The sequence below is a fragment of the Polyodon spathula genome, chromosome 21 (assembly GCF_017654505.1).
Source record: "Polyodon spathula isolate WHYD16114869_AA chromosome 21, ASM1765450v1, whole genome shotgun sequence".
Lineage (NCBI taxonomy): Eukaryota > Metazoa > Chordata > Actinopteri > Acipenseriformes > Polyodontidae > Polyodon > Polyodon spathula.
The window spans coordinates 6,323,562-6,342,322 of NC_054554.1; the positions used below are offsets into that span (position 1 = coordinate 6,323,562).

The 18,761-nt window shown below is 35.9% G+C and overlaps 1 protein-coding gene across 1 annotated transcript; it reads right to left on the reverse strand.

Annotated features, from left to right (window-relative positions):
* Window positions 1–259: 259 nt before the first annotated feature.
* On the reverse strand, window positions 260–16,822 carry terb1 (telomere repeat binding bouquet formation protein 1). Its single transcript, XM_041222457.1, has 19 exons — window positions 16,714–16,822; window positions 15,395–15,523; window positions 14,963–15,091; window positions 14,721–14,781; window positions 14,198–14,313; window positions 13,640–13,762; window positions 12,987–13,139; window positions 12,510–12,641; window positions 11,476–11,601; window positions 11,005–11,159; window positions 10,186–10,536; window positions 8,861–9,177; window positions 7,055–7,131; window positions 5,899–5,997; window positions 5,084–5,266; window positions 3,624–3,707; window positions 3,233–3,349; window positions 1,217–1,311; window positions 260–947 (listed from the first exon to the last, which is right to left on the reverse strand). The coding sequence occupies exons 1-19, from the start codon at window positions 16,820–16,822 to the stop codon at window positions 693–695; spliced, it is 2,811 nt and encodes a 936-aa protein (XP_041078391.1). The 3' UTR covers window positions 260–692.
* Between the last annotated feature and the right edge of the window lie 1,939 nt (window positions 16,823–18,761).

Sequence of the window (18,761 nt, forward strand, 5' to 3'; positions counted from 1 at the left end):
AGATATAAAAAAAAAAGCTCATCTGTGATTGAAAGTGAGATGACATTTGAAAACCATTAAACACGGCAACTAACACGCTACCTGAATATTTCCAATTACATTAGAACCAAGATAGTTTTACGGCTAAGTTTTTACAGACGAGCAGACCTTTCACGGTGAACGATTTGCAGTATCCCGCTTCAAGAATTTTGTGCATCACATATCAATAAATGATTCAGAATTTTATTCAATCTTTAAATTATCACATAAAGCAGCTTAACTGACATGTAACTTTTTTTATATAGTTTACACATTTTTACAGGGAATGAGAAACTTATGTATCTGTGGCTAAATTACACAATGCAAAGTTCCACTTCTGCAATATAAAAAAAAAAAAAACAGCAGGGTAGCATAGTATTTAAATGAACATTGGAATCAAGAATAGATTTCCATTAACAAGTGGCTTATTCTAGCTAAGTACAGTATTGAGTCAAACTATATAGAAAGTAAAAACAAAAACTCTGCCAGAGTTGGTATGTCAGGCTTGGAGCTCTTGCAAAAAATAAGGTTAAAATGTCATCTCAGTGTTGCAGGGTTGTTCCTATACTTTATAAAAATGATGAAAAAGCACATGTAGAATGCACAATACTGAGAGAAATGTACCTACAGGATTGTAAAACACCAATACCCTTGACATCTAACTATAAAATGCTTTATTTTTTAAAGAATTGTGAAGCACCTGCAAGTTTTCTGTACTTTTTTGCCAAGTCTACATTGGTTCTTCCCGTTTGAAAGGGGTAAGACCACAAGATTGAATTCCAGCAAGTGCCAAGTTTCTTCACTCCGTCGAGCAGATACTCCACTTCCTCCCTGCTGAAGTCTTTCCTTTCTCTCCTCTTTGGTTTCTGGTTCTGAGTTTTCCTTTCCTTTCTCTCCTCTTTGGTTTCTGGTTCTGAGTCTTCAGCATCCTGACAAGACAGCACACATCATAATATATTGCATAAGAGCCAGACAAAATGTACAGTTTCATCTCAGCTAAGAATCATGCTTTTTTTTATAAATAAAAAAAGTGTGACTGTACACAGTACCTACTGTAGCATGCTGATGTAGAAAAATAATAAAGTTTCTCTTAAACCATAAACTTGATGGTCTGCATTACCTAAGGAATGTATTAGATTTAGTCAATATTCCTCTTGTCTGGTCAAATTAAGCAAAGCAATTAATGAAACTTATTTACATTAAAGGAGAAAACATCTTTTTTTTCTGCCTCTTCTCTTTCTTGGTAATTATCAACGCTTGAGCAGTCCCTGTGGTCTGTCCTGCGACATACACCTGAAGAGAAAGATAATTAGTAAAGTTTTGTTAATTCACAGTAGCAACATCAATAGCTGCATGGGAAAAATAGCTGTATGTTCACAACTGCTCAGTCCACAAATACAGCAGCAGGCAAAAGAAACCTAGAAAGAACAACAATGAACATCCCTTAATTTAATACATTAGTTTTGTCTTTTGTAATTGTAGAAATCTGTTTTGAAAACAATGTAATCCCTCATTCTTCCCCTTATCCAATTATTTAAATTTATAAGCAGAAGTTATTGAAGAATGGCAATTCCAGATGTGTATTTATACCTACAGTGCCCATATTTTTCTTTTTATATATATATAATATCTCACACACACTTTTACAGAATAATGCTTTGTCTTTTTAACATTACGTTTTACCTTCAAATACTAAGAATGTATCGATTCCAAAATACAAACCATCAGCATACAGTTACCAGGGACAGGTAACCTTTGATCTTCTATTTGCTTAATTATTGCAGTATATGCTGAGACAAGGTCTTAATGTACTTAGTCATGTATTATAACCAATGAAACCTGTAATGCAATATTATTTCTAAGTATATTATACAAGTACTGTATACATTTTTTGTCAACACAATATTTCTCTTCAATCTTGCACCGCACACAAAAAAAGTAATTTTTTTGACAGGGTCTTTTGATGGAAAAACAAAACCCACTAGTTTTCAAAGAGCTCAAAAGTAATTGCATTAACACAAAGTATTTCATTTGTAAAATGAAAGGCATTTTATTAATGGCAGATGTCAAGAATAGCAAATATGTTTTTTTTTTCCAGTAGCAGCATGATACAAGTGTACTTTTCCAACATTCTCATGAATATAAAACACTTGATGGGTTTAAAAATAAAATGTACCAAATATGGACACATGTTATTATTCTCACAGATGGCAGCAGAGCTGTTTTTGTTACATTTTACATAAGGAGAGAGACCAATGTCAAATTGTGGCTTCACACATGTTAATTTAGGTATCTATTCATCTATACCTATCCCCTCATAATCTTAATTATGTGTGCCCTTACGGAGAGTTAGATGAGTTGAGACAAATGTGTACTTTTAATTCAGTGGTTGTTCTGTCTTTTTTACATATGATTTAAAGATTACACCCTCAAAATGGAGCATGGCATTCTTTAATTAACCAGAGCATGGCATTCTTTAATTAACCACATTATATATTAATATATATATATATATTATATATATATATATATATATATATATATATATATATATATATATATATATATATATATATATATATATATATATATATATATTATATATAATATATTATATATATATAGTCATACATTGCGCAGGGTCAATCTGTGCTAACACTCAGAGGTTTGAATTTATTATAAAGGGCTGAAAACTATATACTGACACAATAAAAAAAAAAGGATCTTGCTCAGTTCTTAGTTCTCAGCACAGCAAGAGTGACATTTCTAAATCCGGATCTACTTATGAGACTTGTTACAGTGAATTATTTAGAAAATTAAACAGGATCTCTCTCTCTCTCTCTCTCTCTCTCTCTCTCTCTCTCTCTCTCTCTCTCTCTCTCTCTCTCACCAAGAAAAACACTTTGCATGGGCAATAATGAGTTGCAGAATTCAGTATCTACACCTAAATATATTCCTAAACATGTGCCCCTGCCCACAACAACAAATACAAATTACATGGAACACCAAAATGTTTCTTTCCAGATCAAAAAGAACAAAACAAATGCAAAAGGAAGGATGAGTAAACATGTTATTTATGCTAGCAGTAATTATTCAATTTTGATTCATTAGATAATATGATTCAATTAGATGATGTGATAAATGTGTGGGGTTTGTCCATCCTCCCGAACCCAAGTTGTAAACAATGTGACATTTAGGATTTTTTATACTTAACCACTTGACTTGGGAGTTGCTGCTGTAGGTTTCAAAGGTGATGAAATGCCATTCTGTGATCTGCTAGGTACCTCCAATTTGCTAATCTGAGGTTTCCTTACTGGAGTCAAAATAAATCCTGAAAAAGCACATACAAAATTACAAAAGTATCCCTAGCAAAAGGACCTCAATATAAATGTATACTTTACATCAGGAATGTCTAATCCTGGTCCTGGAGGGCCAATGTCCCTCCTGGTTTTTGTTCCAACTGTGTCCTAAATTACTTAATTAGAATAATAATTGGTCCAATTAAGTAATTTAGGGCACAGTTCAAACAAAAACCAGGAGGGACACTGGCTCTGTAGGACCAGGATTGGACACCCCTGCTTTACATAATCTGTATTTATACTAACTCTCAGCTCTTTGGTATGAATCGTATGTGCGGCTAGTGGAATTCTTGAACAACGATCCTTTTCGTACTGGCGTCAGCAGGATATCTGAAATATACATCCATATAAATAAGGTTAAGTAGTGTAATAGTGCAAGTAAAGATTTTTTCAAATGCTTACATTTCACTGAAAAGAGATATTTGACATGTTTATAAATTACAGACCTGTAGTATGCACAGTAACCCAAGTATAACTGAACTGAATCACATCAGTGTTTTGGAAACAAGCCAAGGGTGCTACAAACACCAGGACCTGCAATCACAGTGGTGAGGAGTCTCTGAAGAATTGCATTAATGGCTTTTCTGTGTTCAGGCAGCACTCAACAGCAAAATGGCCTCATACATTATTTACCCCTCAAATTTCACACAAGGGCCTTTTTTGTGGATTTACACTGCAGTAAGCATAAGTTAGTAAATATAGCCCCCTTAAATTTTACATTGAAACTAACAGGCCCTAACAGTGGATGTTGATATACTTTCAGTCTGCTGCACTGCTTAATATTTATGACACAGTATAGAAACAAACACAACTGCAAAGCCCTGATAGGCCTATGCCCCGTGCAATGCTAGTCAGTACAGCACCAGAGACAGTAAAATGTTTTGCAGAGCTTCAAAAAGTGATGACTCTTTTTGTGTGTTCCGTTTTGTTAGTGTGTGGTACAGGTAAACAGCTTAGCTGTCCTGTTTTAGTTAGGTTCCTGTGTGTGTTAGTTAGTGCTCGTAAGAGCTAGGTGTTTGTTTTGTGTTTGTTTATTTTGGTTTTTGTGTTTATTAAAAATAGCGCGTCAGCATGCTTAAAACTTCCATTTCTGTGTCCTGCTTAAAAGGGGCAACGAACTGTGGTGAGGTGCAATCTTTCTACTTATATATATACACATACACACATCCCTTCCCCGCTTCCTATACATGATGTCAACTTGCATTTTATGTTGCAAATATGGGCCAGTTTTAAAGCAAAAGTTCAGTTTGCCCAATTTTGTCAGATGCTATGAAGCTATCAAAAAATTACTAAGTAGCTACATGTTAAAATGGTATTCAGATAAAATGTGGGCAAATCTTCCACTCTCTTCTTGCGATTTGCGATTGTCTCAAATACAGTGTTTATTTCTTTCTCAATTATTTCCAAAAGGTATCCTTTAAGCTTTTACTGATAGGACTGTCAAACCTTCACATGATCCGTCTATTTAGCTTGACGTTCCCCACTGGATATTACTCCAAAGCAGATGACCTTCAAATAAATGTTACTACTCAGCGGAACCAACACCAGCATGAATAATTATTTCACAAAATTCCCCAAGCATGCTTAAAAAGGACTGCAACATACTGAGGCAACGAGAGCTCACATGACAGTCCCCAAATCCAGAGCCAGTAGCAGGACAAACATTGCCATACCACCATAACACGGGTGAAATAAAAAGCATTTACCTAAATTCCTACTTCTGCTGAAAGCCAGGCTGTTTCTCTTATAATTTAGGGACTTCATAACCTCCATTTTATACCTGTCCTCGGTTTCCAGGAGTACCCTGTGCCTGTCACATTTGTAAGGGCAAGAACGGAGGATATGGCACAAATTCCTACTGTTCACAGGGGACACACCTGTCACACATCCTGATAAAGAGCAATGAGAATTAGCAGCCTCTCCTTCACCTGTGTAAGTCAAGATACCTATTAATTATGCGTCACCAATAAATATAAATGGGCTGGATACATTTACAGATTTCTTAAATTACTACCATCTGATTACTTATGCAAGAAATACCAAATGAGAGAGAGTCCTAAAACCAGGACTGGGTACTGAGAATGTCAACACACAGGGGGATATAATAGTTAAATGGCAACTTGCAGCATAATCACATCAGTGTACCATTCTGAACCAGAACATTTTTAATCGTCTTCAATGGGCATCCGGCATCCTGGCAGACAATAGGATTTATTATCCTCAGTCTGCTGCCTTGGCATTTAGGTCCAATCAATCTGCCAGTAGGATAAAATCATCAACATATGCTGGTTTAGACGTTAAGTACTGTTTTTTTTTTTTGGCATTTTTACAAAAAATACCTTAGATTGTTTGTGTGCCAATGATTTGGCACAAATACTGAAGTAATGAACCAAAGAAAGAGGGTAACTGCTTACCCCTATTGACTAGAAGATAAGGATAAGTCTTTTGTAGCAGAGAAATCCATCATTTAAGTCTGAGCATCCATATACAATGGTTTTTTCCCTTCACTTAATTAAATTACCTGAACACCTAAAGGCCTTTTGTTTAACTGATGAAGCCGGCGTGTTCAGGATGTTGTTGATTTCATAATCAAGGATCTCGGAACACACTGCCATGTCATCTGCAAGACAACAAGAGTCAGTATTTCAGTATTACTTATCACAAGGGGGGGTGGAACATTTAAACTGGTAAAAAATGAGGACAAAATAAAACATTTTAACTCTTAACTTGAAATGTTAACAAGCTACATGATTATATATGGAGACAGAATTAAATTATTGGGAAATACCTTTACTGGTGCTACAATTAAGGCTGTTACCCACCAGACACTATGCAGCAAGCAAAACTGTGCAGCGACGCGACAAAATCAATAGAACACACCACAAGCGACGTGACAGGCAATGCGAGATGGCACCAGGGCAGCACTGGAGTGACACGAAATAAATAGGATTGATTTGTATTTTTTGCATATTTGTCGCACATCAGCTAGGGCATTGAGCAATCGGAGCACAGCTTTAATGCACGTGGTACAGCAGGGTGAAGCAGCATCCAGAATGATGGAGGAAACAATACTACTTGCCACAACTATAAAGATACAGACAATATATGGGAGTCCATTTCGAAATAACTGGATAAGCCTGGTATACATGATTTATTGCCATATGTTGAAATACCGTCAGAGAAGACTCAGTTTCCACATCATGTTGACGAATATGTACCAGTCTTGATCATAGTTTTGTCATAGCAATTTGTAACAGTTGTATAGATCTGGAAGTTTTCAAACCTGTTGCTTCACCTCTGTGTCACTTATGGTGTGTATGGTTATGTCGCTGTGAAAGTATCTCGTCGCCAATTTAAAAAAAAAAATAAATAAATAAATAAACTGGTGTGTGGAGATCTTTACACTGGTAGAAGTGGCATATAATGAAGACATTTTTCTTTATTGTTTTCGCCAATTCTACTGTTTGGTATTTTGTATGTTTTATGTTAAACAGCGTATGTGCACTGCATTATTTACAAGTACAAGAAAAATAATGGGTTGTCTAGAAAAAACTCATAAAAGATCAATGTGGATCTTATTTTCATTTCAGGGTTGAGAAATAATGCAATTGGGAACCAGTATAAACCATACACATTTACTGTACAATATATAGGGTTATTGTTTAGGGTTTAAGTACCTCTTTTAGATGCAGCTAAATGAGCCTGTTTTTTCTTGTTCGTGTTAACTGGGGCTGGACATTTGAAAACAACTGGCCTAAAAAGATAAGAAATACATTACATAGCAGTGTAAATTATTATTTGACAATAAATCTAAAGATGCTGCAGTATATTAGATTTCAATTGGAATCTAATAGAGACTATCAGGGTTTTGTGTCATGCCAATGACTAAATAATTTGGATCTTTAGGCAACCAAAGCAAAACAAATAGAACAGCATAACATTAATAATTACATATCATACTTGAAGGGCTCAAGGTTAAAGATACAGGAGATCACCTCATTCTTTACTCAGTCAGATCTTCTGTCTTCAGATAACAGAAACAGCCTAAATGCGGTGGAACCGTCTTATTTTAGTACCGCAATTGCCTTTTCACAATTGCCCTTTCTTTAAAATGCACTAATTCAGATGGATTACTTGCAAACTTGATTGGGTTGTTCCACCTCTTATCTCTCCACTTCTGCTGCTGAGAAATACCTGCTTAGACATGCTGATGGACTACAATATAGCTGCAAGCTAACACTGCAATTTTAGTTCCCTCAATTAGTACCATGCTTTTTTACATACATCAAGCTATGTAACTTTGATGCAGGCACATGATATAATTATTGTTTCAGTTCAAGTGCATGTACAACAAACCAAAGTGGACTACCTAACCTGAGTGACATTATATTTAATAATCAAGCAGCAACGCCTGGCTAGAGGGAATATTTACACATGGCCAGCAATAACGACTGTAATCATTCTAGAGGTTCCAGGTAATGTTGTTTTATTATTTCATTTATGCAACGCTTTGAATATGAAAGTTTACAGTCTATCTATCTGTGCATCTGTAAGAAAATGTTGATTTCAGTGCCGTCAGCGCAGGTAAAGCAGCCTACTCAGGTTGAACTTTAGTAACAAAACTGAGATGTGCTGTATTGAACTGAACCATGGCACATAAAATGCATCCAACTCAGTTGGTGATGCAGGTTAGAACTATGTGCTTAGCAGTATATTTGCATTGATGAACTATATTTACAGGGTTTGGGTTGGATTAGTGCTCTTTCTGTGTACAGTCACCACTCACATATCCTATAAAATTTTGACTTCAGTGACGGTTAAACGTGTGCGACGCATATCTGATTATTTAATTTTGGTCCATTCTAACCCATTTCTGGGATCACTAAAAAGGTACAATATCAAAAATAGATAACTGAAAGGACTGTATATAGGCCTTATACTACGATCATACTATCCTGCAGAGGCGACGCGTGAGAGTTGAAAGTGTTTGTCATTCTACAGTATTATGTAGCATCAGATGGGTGTTGTTTTAAAAGAGAACTAAACGTGTGTAGAAGAAGTTGGTCATACGATTTATATGTGCATTAAAAACAATCTTAAATAACTAACTTGTTCGAAATATATGCAACTGTTAATGCTAATTCACAACAGGTGGCTCTGACCATGGGAATTATTTAAACATCTGGCAAAGGGTCCGTACTTTTACTTTTTTTGAAGCCATGAAATTAATATTTGTGAAACATAGTGTAGTTTTTAGCTGCCACAAGGAAGAAAAGCTTCTCTCAGGCGATGCTGTTGTGCACAGTGATTAACACAGTTGAAGTTGCACTCAGTAGGGGAAAAAAGTGAAACAGTGCCAAGACAAACAATAAAGCTTGCCGTTGGTGCTAGGGAAATAATATTGTCAAATAGGGGGGGCACGCACCACCCCCACGCATCGCCTCTGCTGCTCTAGGTTATAAACCTCAGCACAAATACAGCACCTTTCTGCTACTGTATCAGGGAGGCTCAATTCTCCATCATTCGCTCTCTTTCCCTTGGCTCTTTCCGAAGACAGGCTCCAAGACCGGCCTGCTGCAGGCAGTGAAATGGAAGGGTTCCTGCTTCTCTTCAAGGTGTTATGCGTGGTACCCTGATGACCTGCAGGCTCTCTAAGGCAGGCAGCTCCAGCACATGGCTCATCATTCACTCCTCTGGTGTGTGCAGTCTTTGCTTGCTGCTGCTGCACAGGTACTGCATGTTGTTCAATTGTGCCTTGGAGTTCATTGTTAACACTGAATATTTGCCTCTTTACTCGGTCCTGAATATACAGTATCAAAAAATATAATTTGATTTCAGTGATTTTTTTTGGATTACTGGTATTATTTATATTAAAAGCAGTAGGAAGCCATGAAGTGGGTAGGTCAAGGACACTAAAAACAAAGAGCCTTTAACAAGAGCTAATGGAATGTACAACATTGGGTTTTTTTAGGTTTGAGTTATTGTCCGACAGCAAATGTGATTAAAACTGTGAAAATGGGTTAAAGGCAAGAGTTTGGTCATGAGAATCACCTGACCAGTTGAACGCGCAAGGTGGTGCTTTCTGTAAATACTCTATGTGATTCTGTTGTAAAGGCCATGGAAAGCTCAGTGCTTGCATTGCTCAAAACTTTGCCTTGATACAGTACTTCTATAACTACAGTATATGCTCGACATTACACCCTGTCTCCACTGTCCGTCCATATTCATATTAGCGCCCAGTTTTATTGGCCAAAGGCTAATAAGCGTTTACTCTCTCTCCCTTTCAAACTAAACAGGTAAAACAGGTGAATGTCATCTGCAAACTTTGTTGTGAAGTTCACTGTGAAGCACACAGCTCCACCTTTAGTAAATGTACACAAGCTGAGTCAGCCACAAAGTAGGATTTATCATGAAGTTTGGGTGTAGTCGTGATCCTGTCTCTTCAGGAATTACGGCTAAAGAAAAATAGTTACAGACGCATTTTTGGAACACAGGTTAACTTTGTATTGGGCAATTGTTGAGTAGCTTCACAACACACATATACAATGAAGCAAAATCAGAAAATAATTTAAAGCAAATACCAAACTAATGTTCTGCAAAAACCTAGTTGTGCTGCATTGATTATATAGTGGCCAATTAGCGCCTACTCTCAGAGACTCTTATCCAAATAACCGCCTAGGTAATTTGAAAATAAGCGCCCTGGCGCAATATCGAGCTTATACTGTAGGATAGTAATTATTAATATTATTATTATTATTATTAATGCTGACAAGTTTTAAAAACTGGTTTGTCTCAAATGTCTCCTTACCGCAAGGGCATCGTATCTGGTTCTGTCTGTCTGTTCATCAGTCTCTCTCCTGCTTCCCCGAAACGTCCCTTTGTCTTCCAATATAGCTTGACTTGGGGTGTGTTCTGCATTCGCTATCCTTGTTCTGTCAACCTGAAACAGAAGGTCTCTCTTAGCTCCCCCTCCTTTTACCTTTCTGACAGGTGGCTCATCAGAGGACTCGCCACAAGAACTTTTAGAGAAGTCCTTCCTTATCCCTTCCATCATTTGGGTCAGTCTTTTGTTTACAAAGGAATTGGCCCTGCTGTGGGCATCTGCTTGAAAACTCTCTCTTGTATTACTAGGTTCTTCTTCAAAGCTTCTGTACATTTCCTGTCCAAAACAAAAGGAAAGTATCTTAAAGAACAACTTTTACTAGTATAATATCAGTTATCTTCACTGTTAGATTTGCTTTGTATAGCTTTCGTTTAAAGCACCCCTGTGGCCTACAGCTCGGTAAGAAGTCCAGCTGGTGCACTGGCTTGAAACCATTAACCTGTCCCCCAACAATATTCTTCCCCAGTACATGTAAGAAATACCCTATTTGTTATGTGGTATTGTTTACTTCCAAAACTGATACATACCAGTATTCACATACAATGATTATGTATAGGATCAATGACATGTAACATTAAATACAGAAGTGTATTTTTGTAGGGCAAGTTTGAGTTGGAAATGTTTCGTAGATATTTGTGTTGCTGTTACACCACGATTTCCATTTTTGGATAACCAACTATTAACAATCGGCAGAATGTTTAACTGTTTGGTTTTGTTAACATGTGCTAGCCTCTAACATCTTACCTTAGTATGCTGCTTCTCTATCAAATCAATTTTCTTTAGCATTTCTTTTGCTGACCTCCAGTAGCTTTCCAAATTAGTGTGGGATGTGCCTTGCGTTGTGGGTGTATTTCTCTTATCCCTTGAATGGTCACTCAGACCAAGTGACAGTTTTTCAGCTTCAAGATAAAAAAAAAAATTACTCTGTTGCATATGATATGCTTAAGCTATGACGCAGTATATTATTGTATAAGAAATGAGCAGTTTAATTACCAAATCACACCACAATGCCCTGGTATGCATTTAAAATGATCTAGATTCTAGACACTATACTGTAGAATCACTTGTGAAACTAGCCACATGTGTTAATCACACACTATTTACATTCCATCACACCTTCTCACAGGACACTTCATGTCCATGCTTATTTTCTTTAAAGATGATTCATTATTAATTACAATTTTCTTTTTAAAACAACATTTAAATTATACTTACTGATTTGTTTGCAGCTTTGTAGCACAAAAGTGGCAGCTTTGTTTAATTCTTCATCTGGAGATTGTGAGAGAAACTGAATCATCTGTGGAAGACCACCATTCTCTAGTAATTGAAACTGGTGCGTCTCTTAAAAAAATAATTAGCAAGTGAATACTGGGACAATTCGAGAACAAAACAATGCATATTTAGAAATGGCAAATTAAAAACCTACTGGAAAATGAAAATGAGTGTTAGCCACAGTTTAATGTACTTAACAAATTACTGAATTGAGGTGTCAGTATAACACCACAATAGCTTAACCCAGCAGCTCTTCAAAAATACTTTTTTTAAACCAACGAACCATGAAGCAGGCAGTTACAACACTTAATTTTTTAATGAGCCACAGTTGTATTCACTTAATAGAAAGACTGGTAATTAAAACACAACCAAAAACATGATAACACCAGTCAGCAGATAACATAATAGCTCACTGCGAGAAAATTGGATTTACTAGTGATGTCAAAAACATATAATAGGTGTTTAGAGCTTAAAAATTATTATTTTACTTAATGATTAGGTACACTTTAACTATAGCCCATAGGGGACATAATTATCTGTTAATCAATTGTTTGCTTGTTCTGATTAATCAATTAAAATAACACATCAAGATTAAAAGCCCTACTACACAAATTTAGCTTGCAAATTAACTACATTTGCTTTCTAATGTAAACAGACAACTTTTTTTTTTACTAGTTGGAGAAAGTCTACAAACCCAGTCATTCAGCATAACAGTAAAACAAATAAAAAATGTAAACTAGTTAGAATGTGTGTGTTTAAAGGTGAAAGAGCATAAAACAAATAAAATAAAATAAGAGACTATCAATAATCCTCTAAATTATGTTAGAATTGTATTGACCCGTCTCTACATACTAGATCTCGGCTAGAATTAGACTAATCAGGATTGGTCTAGGCATTTTCCGACCTTGAGTTCACTGTAGTTAATTTAATTTGCACCCCATATACAGCAGAGGTTAAAGAACCAGAGTGAAACCCACCACAGGCCTCTGTGCAATATCCTATAGCGAGTATGATGCATAACCTGCCACCTGAATCCAGCCAACTGCATGACAGCAATGTCAGAAGCTTTGGAACAATATGATATTTCCAGAGACCAGTTGCGAGGGGAACTGTGAAAAAAGAAAGGGAAACAGATTGTTTTTTTTTCTTTGGCTTTAGCTTGTAGTAGCTGTAATCTAAAATACAATTGCATGTTCTGTTTTAAAACATTTTACATTTTGTTACAGCAGCTAGAAACCTATATATCTTTCTGGAACATTTTCTATCACTGTGTCAAACCTAGCTTTATACAACTGGTATTAATTTTTCACAATCAGGTTTATGACGACCTACTTTTGTATGTCTGGCCTCAAACTAATTTTCATTGTATTGACACCTGCAATGTGGTATTTATATTGTGTATGCATGTTACTGACATAGCTTATTTGTTTTATAGTTCTGTTTGCCAAACTCACCATTATCAGCAATACAGGCACACAGGGTCTTTGTCACCACCACTGCAAGCTCGACAGACAACGGGTTTCTGCTGGATTCATCAACCAGTTTAACAAAAACCTGAGCCAGGGTATCCAAACCACAGACTGTAGCAAAGCAGTCCTGAGAATAGGCTGCAGTGGTGGGCAGGGAAGGGAGAGGGGTAAAGAAGAGATGGATTTAAAAAAAAAAGATTCCACTCTGCTGTACTTTCCTTCCTGTTTTCTAATAAGATATTACTGTGCATTTTACAGATTTACTGTTGTTTTGGTGTTAGGAACTGAGACTGATCCATAAAATTGGATATTTTGTCAAACAAGCTTTGTCCTGGGAGACAAACAATCAGTGCTGAATAGATATCACACAGCTGGGGTATTTTTTGATAAGGCCTGACTATTGATCAGAGAATGAAAAAAAAAAGCAAACACACAGACAACAAAGCTTAGTTGCTTAGTGCTTGAAGATCACATGAATATAAAATACTGATTTCTGAACATGTATGATTCTTTAACTACAGGTCATAAAAAGCAGAACTAGTTCTAGCACCTGCTGAATTTGAATAGGAACCATTCCAGGTGATTACTGCAAGTACAGACATAGGCATGCATTGTGCGCCATACTGCTGCATACTTACAATTATTTGCAACTGTCAGTCCGACAAATGAACAAATAGGCTGTGTTATTTCTTTCCGAATGCATTTCTGCAGCCATTCTTTTAAAAATGGAAAGGCAGTTGTGCATATCCGTTGATTCTCTTCTGTAGGGGATAAACACAATGAGGAATTACAGTAAGGTGAATTGTAAAGTACTAAAAAGGTGTCACACTTCATAACTAACCAATTTTTTGCAGAATTTACATAAGAAGAAACCCAGATCAAAGAGGCATTCAAGCCCCTAAATATGTGTGTTCAAAGTCACCATTCCTTAACTTGGAAATATGTACTTTTACAGCCAGTATATGTTTAAAATGTATCTCTGGAGTGGTGGAAATAAAACAATAAAAGCTCAAATAATAAGCTCAAATAAAAGATGTCTAGCCATAGACCACATTTTGACTTATATTCATTTTTAAAAGTAGTAACATCTATAACTGAATGGTTGCCTTGCTTTTTTCAAATAATTTAAAAGTCACAGCCATATCCACTTTGTTTACACCTATGCAATAATTTGGATTTTAAGAATCTCAGTGTACCATTTTGGGGGTTGTTGACACACGCACAAAGAGCACTTGAGACAGATGACCACAGCTGATAGCCCTGGGTAATATTTTCATTTCTCCTGTTCTCATCTGAGAATGGAAAACTGGTTCTAGAAAACAGCAGTCAAAACATGTTTACAAACCACATTAATTTCATATTTACAGAGGGAGATCAAAGTTTGAAATGTAGATACAGTGCCTATCCTGGTTAAATAAATACATTTGAAAAGTGCCAGACTTGCCAAACCATTATGTCATGCATCTTGAAAATGGAAAACATCCCAGAAAACAGGTTGGTCAGAAGCTACTTGGAGAAAACAACAGTTGCAGTGAATTGTGACATCTGAAAAGGAGCCTGTCACAGCAGTGAGTGAGCTGTATCAACCACAGCAGTGCACAAGGGGTTACCTTTTATTAGCATGTACAGAGTTTGTGAACATGTTTCTAATGAACTGGCCACATCCTGTGGGAAAACAGACCTCATTGCTTCTTATTTCCCATTTGTAGCATTTCTCACCTGAGTAAGTCAAGAAGAATATCAATGCACCCTGTTGTTTTAACAAGTGATTGTCCATATTCTGAAAGAAAAAACAACTGAGTTAAAATCCATCTATAAAAAAGGAAAAAGTTTAGCACAAAATATATCCATCCTAAATAAACTCCCAAGTAGGAATTTTCTTTATGGAAAAACTTGGGTAGCATTGGCGAGTTTTAATGAATAATACTACATATCTAAGTAAACAATGGAAAGTTACTTACTGTTATTGGAGACCAGTACCAACACCACATACACTGCCACCCTTTTCAAATTCAATGGCGAATTCTGTGAAAGTGACATGCCTACTTCTGTAAACAATTCTGAACTGCACAATACCTGCTGGCAAAAGACTACACAAAAGAGGAAAGAATGTTTTATCAAATGTTTGCCATTTCCATGTTTCTACTCAAGATGTTTTTTAAAGGAATATGTTCATATGTTAGTCTATACGTTTTGTTTTTTTCTTGGACAAATAGTGCCACCTCTGTAATTTATTAGGAATTAAAACACTTTGTCAAGACTGGGATTTCTTTTTTAACTGAAAAATGTTACGCCATGTATGCTAACCATAAACAACTCATAAAATGTCACCCAGTATGCACATTTACAAATAATACAAGATTCAAAATTCCTTCTATAATATGAATTCATACTATTACTCTCAGCTAACGCTCCTAACGTGAAGAGGGCTGTCTCCTTCACTTCAGAATGCTGACTGGACTGGGCGAGGTTATAAACAAACAGCAGGCCACCGATCTCCCGAAAGTAATCACTGATATCACCTGTGAGAGTGGAACTGAAGTCAATTGTCTGTTTCCAGCTTTCCAGGATTTCAGTAAAGAGCCTATCCATTGCTAACCAAACTAATATTTCATATGTCATTTAAAACAAGTTTTAGGCACATTTGAACAGCATAAGAGGTGCCACATGTTTTACTATTGAATACTAGTCCCATTCATAAAAGCGCAATATCTGGTGTGGAATAGGTACAGTTGTTTTCAATTTCCAAACTGTTTCTATGCTGCAAAGCCCTTGATGAAGGCTGCTGTGGTAGTGTTATCCCACCAGAGCAGCACCAACATTCCTCATATTCTCACAGAACAGGCATACAAAGGTTATACACTCTGCTCCAGCATCAGTCTTGTGATTGAATCTTCCGAAGTCTGAGCTCTCTTCTTTATACTGTATACCTGTCCTTAATCAAGTCTTTTATGAAGGTTTACTGCGGTATAGCATAGCAAAGTTTAGTAAAGCACAGTTATAAAAATGGAAAGCATGGCAAAATTGATAAGTGCATAATTATTGTGGTGTACTAAGTAAAAACTGATATCATTTGGTGGCTTTCTCCAACCAATGTGTAAAGTTTTGTCAACTTATTTTCTATCAAAAAACTTCAACCACACCAAATTATAAAATCTTCATCTTCAATGCTTGTCACTTCCTTTGGAATGACTAAACAGCATATCCCTAAAGGCTCTGCATTACTGACAATGAGAGGGCACACCCTGTACTGTGTATGACTTTCTGAAAAACACCCATGTGACTTCATTAGTTTCTGTCACAAAATGAATGTTTGTGTATCTAAGTAACTAATAAAAAACAATATGTTTAGTTAAAAAAAAAACATGACAAACTTTTTTTTTTTAAGTTTAGACTACTTTGCGCTGCTGTGGAAGAAAAACTATGGACTGTAGCAATTGGCAGCCAAATTCTAGGTATCTGAAGGCACTGTAGTCAACACTTATAAGTGTTGCTTTAACTGCTGAATATTGACAATATCCTCTAAATGGATACTGTCCTTCAATTCGGGTAATAGGACAGATTTTTTTTCTACAGCACCAGCACCACAATTTTAACTTTTTAGATTCAGAAAAACACAGCCCCAAATCAACAAGGTGCAGAGCATGGACACTTGGGCTATTTAAAAAAGAAAGTTTTGACATGGAGAAGAGTGACATGGAGACAAGCAAACCGTTTTGTTGACAGATGGAACAGATGGTGACCAGGGCTTGTTTTTGGGATGCTGGGGAATCCATTTGATACTTAAGACATCCCAGAAGCAAATTCAAGTCAGTCTTCATTGCTGAAAATGAGAAATTTCTTTATTATTATTTTTTTTTTTTAATCAACATTGGGTCTATTTATTGCAAGTATTTTTACAAATGCTAAAAGCTTTTTCCTCAGATAAAAATAAAATGTTTAAAAAGCTTTAGTTCAATTGGACTCAAATCAAAATTGTAACCACTAGTAAACACATATCATACAGTTCCATTTGAAATGTCTATCAGGTGATCTTAATGGAATCTGTTTAAAACTAACGTATTCAGATTAAACCAAAACAAGCTTACCACAATATTGCCTGTTCCTATCCTTGTCTGACAAATCCATTTTTTGTCAGTGAAATCCCACTCTATAAAAAACACTTTATACACCTAAATCAAAGTGAAAAAAAAAAAAGTTTTAAGAGATATTGATGTAGTACAACCATTTACTATTAGTGTTTTATTGTGACTTAAATGTCCCATATTTAAACTTTAAAATGAATCAATTTTAAAAAACGACGGGGATAACAGAGTAGAAATTATTGGAAGGCTTTGCCACGGTTCTTAAGTTACCAGGACAACGACCAATGTCTAATGTATTTCTCTCCCCCTATCATGTAACTGACCTGCAAGCTGTCATTATATCCAAATCTTATCCTTCACCATACAGCAGTTCTTTACTCCAGGGAGGGGATGGGGGTGGCTGTGTCAGCTTTGATTCCCCTTGCTCTTGGCCTTTTGAGCTGACTAGGGTTGTTAAGCAAAGGCTAAAGCTATTGGTCCTGGAGAGCTACTGTGGCTGCTTGTTTTCGTTTCAACCAATCTCTCAGTTAGTTAATTGAACCAATTATTGGCTTAATTAGTCAAGATTAACAGGTGTTCCAGATCTTTAGCCTCTGATGATGTAAAGACACCTATAAAATCTGCTGGATAAGGTCTTTCTAGGACCAGGGTTGGAGACCCCTGGTCTACGGTATTAGCAATGGTCCTTTTCAATTCCCAATTTGGTCAATTTTGGCTAATTGATATCTAAACAACTCCTATCCAATCTTATTGTCCTTAATTCAGTTTAACAGGTCTAATTTAGTCAATTGACCGCAATAATTATTTGATTGGCTCGAGGCTTACAGGTTTTGATTTTCAATAAAACGATATTAAAACATATTATTTTGTTTTGGTGAGCTTTTTTTTTTTAAAATAATACTACAGAAACAGTTTGATCTTGAAGTAGACATGGTATAAACAGTAAGCCCACTTCTACAGATTCATAAATAGCAGAAGAGCTGTGTGTATTTAGAGTGCCCTGGGTCCAAGACCCGTAGGCTCTCGTTACAGGTTAAAAAGAATATTTACTGATTGAGATTCATAGGCCTACTGCGTGTAGTTTTGGAACTTTTTATTTACATCATTTTTCCGGCAAACAAACGTGTACTTCAAATAATGCCGGGCAATTTTCGTTTTTATGTTACTTGTTTGTTATGTTCCGTTGTGATATTTCATTTTGTACTGTGTTTGTCATCTGACTTCGTCAGTTTTCAACTTTTTAATGGGGATTCGAAACTGTCAAAACTACAAACTCACCTTCGATTTTATTACATTTTAAATTACAATATTATATATATTATATATATAATATATATATATATATATATATATATATATATATATATATATATATAGATATATAGATATATATTTTCTTTTTTTAATGTGTAAAATAAATAACTCACTTGACAGATACACAACGTCTGCGAAAGGCCACTTCCCGCCTACTTTAGTGTCTGCGAGACAGATAACGTCACGAGGAAGTTCTTCAACGTAGTGTTGAATTCATCTCAATACTAGTAGCCTACGTTTATTATATAGATTAATGACCTGTCTGTACATATAGATAATAAATAAATACAGTAATACATATAATACAATATTGGCTATGGTAAACAATGTTATCTAACAAAGCCTTTTGTTTTAAAATATA

Excerpts from the sequence above, each read along its gene's own strand:
- terb1 (XM_041222457.1), bottom strand. The coding sequence starts at position 16,822 with ATGAAGACTGACTTGAATTTGCTTCTGGGATGTCTTAAGTATCAAATG. Across the intron at positions 15,092-15,394 it reads AGCGTTAGCTGAGAGTAATA|TCTTTTGCCAGCAGGTATTG; the intron begins GTATGAATTCAT and ends TCTTTTGTGTAG. Across the intron at positions 5,998-7,054 it reads TTTAGCTGCATCTAAAAGAG|ATGACATGGCAGTGTGTTCC; the intron begins GTACTTAAACCC and ends GTTGTCTTGCAG.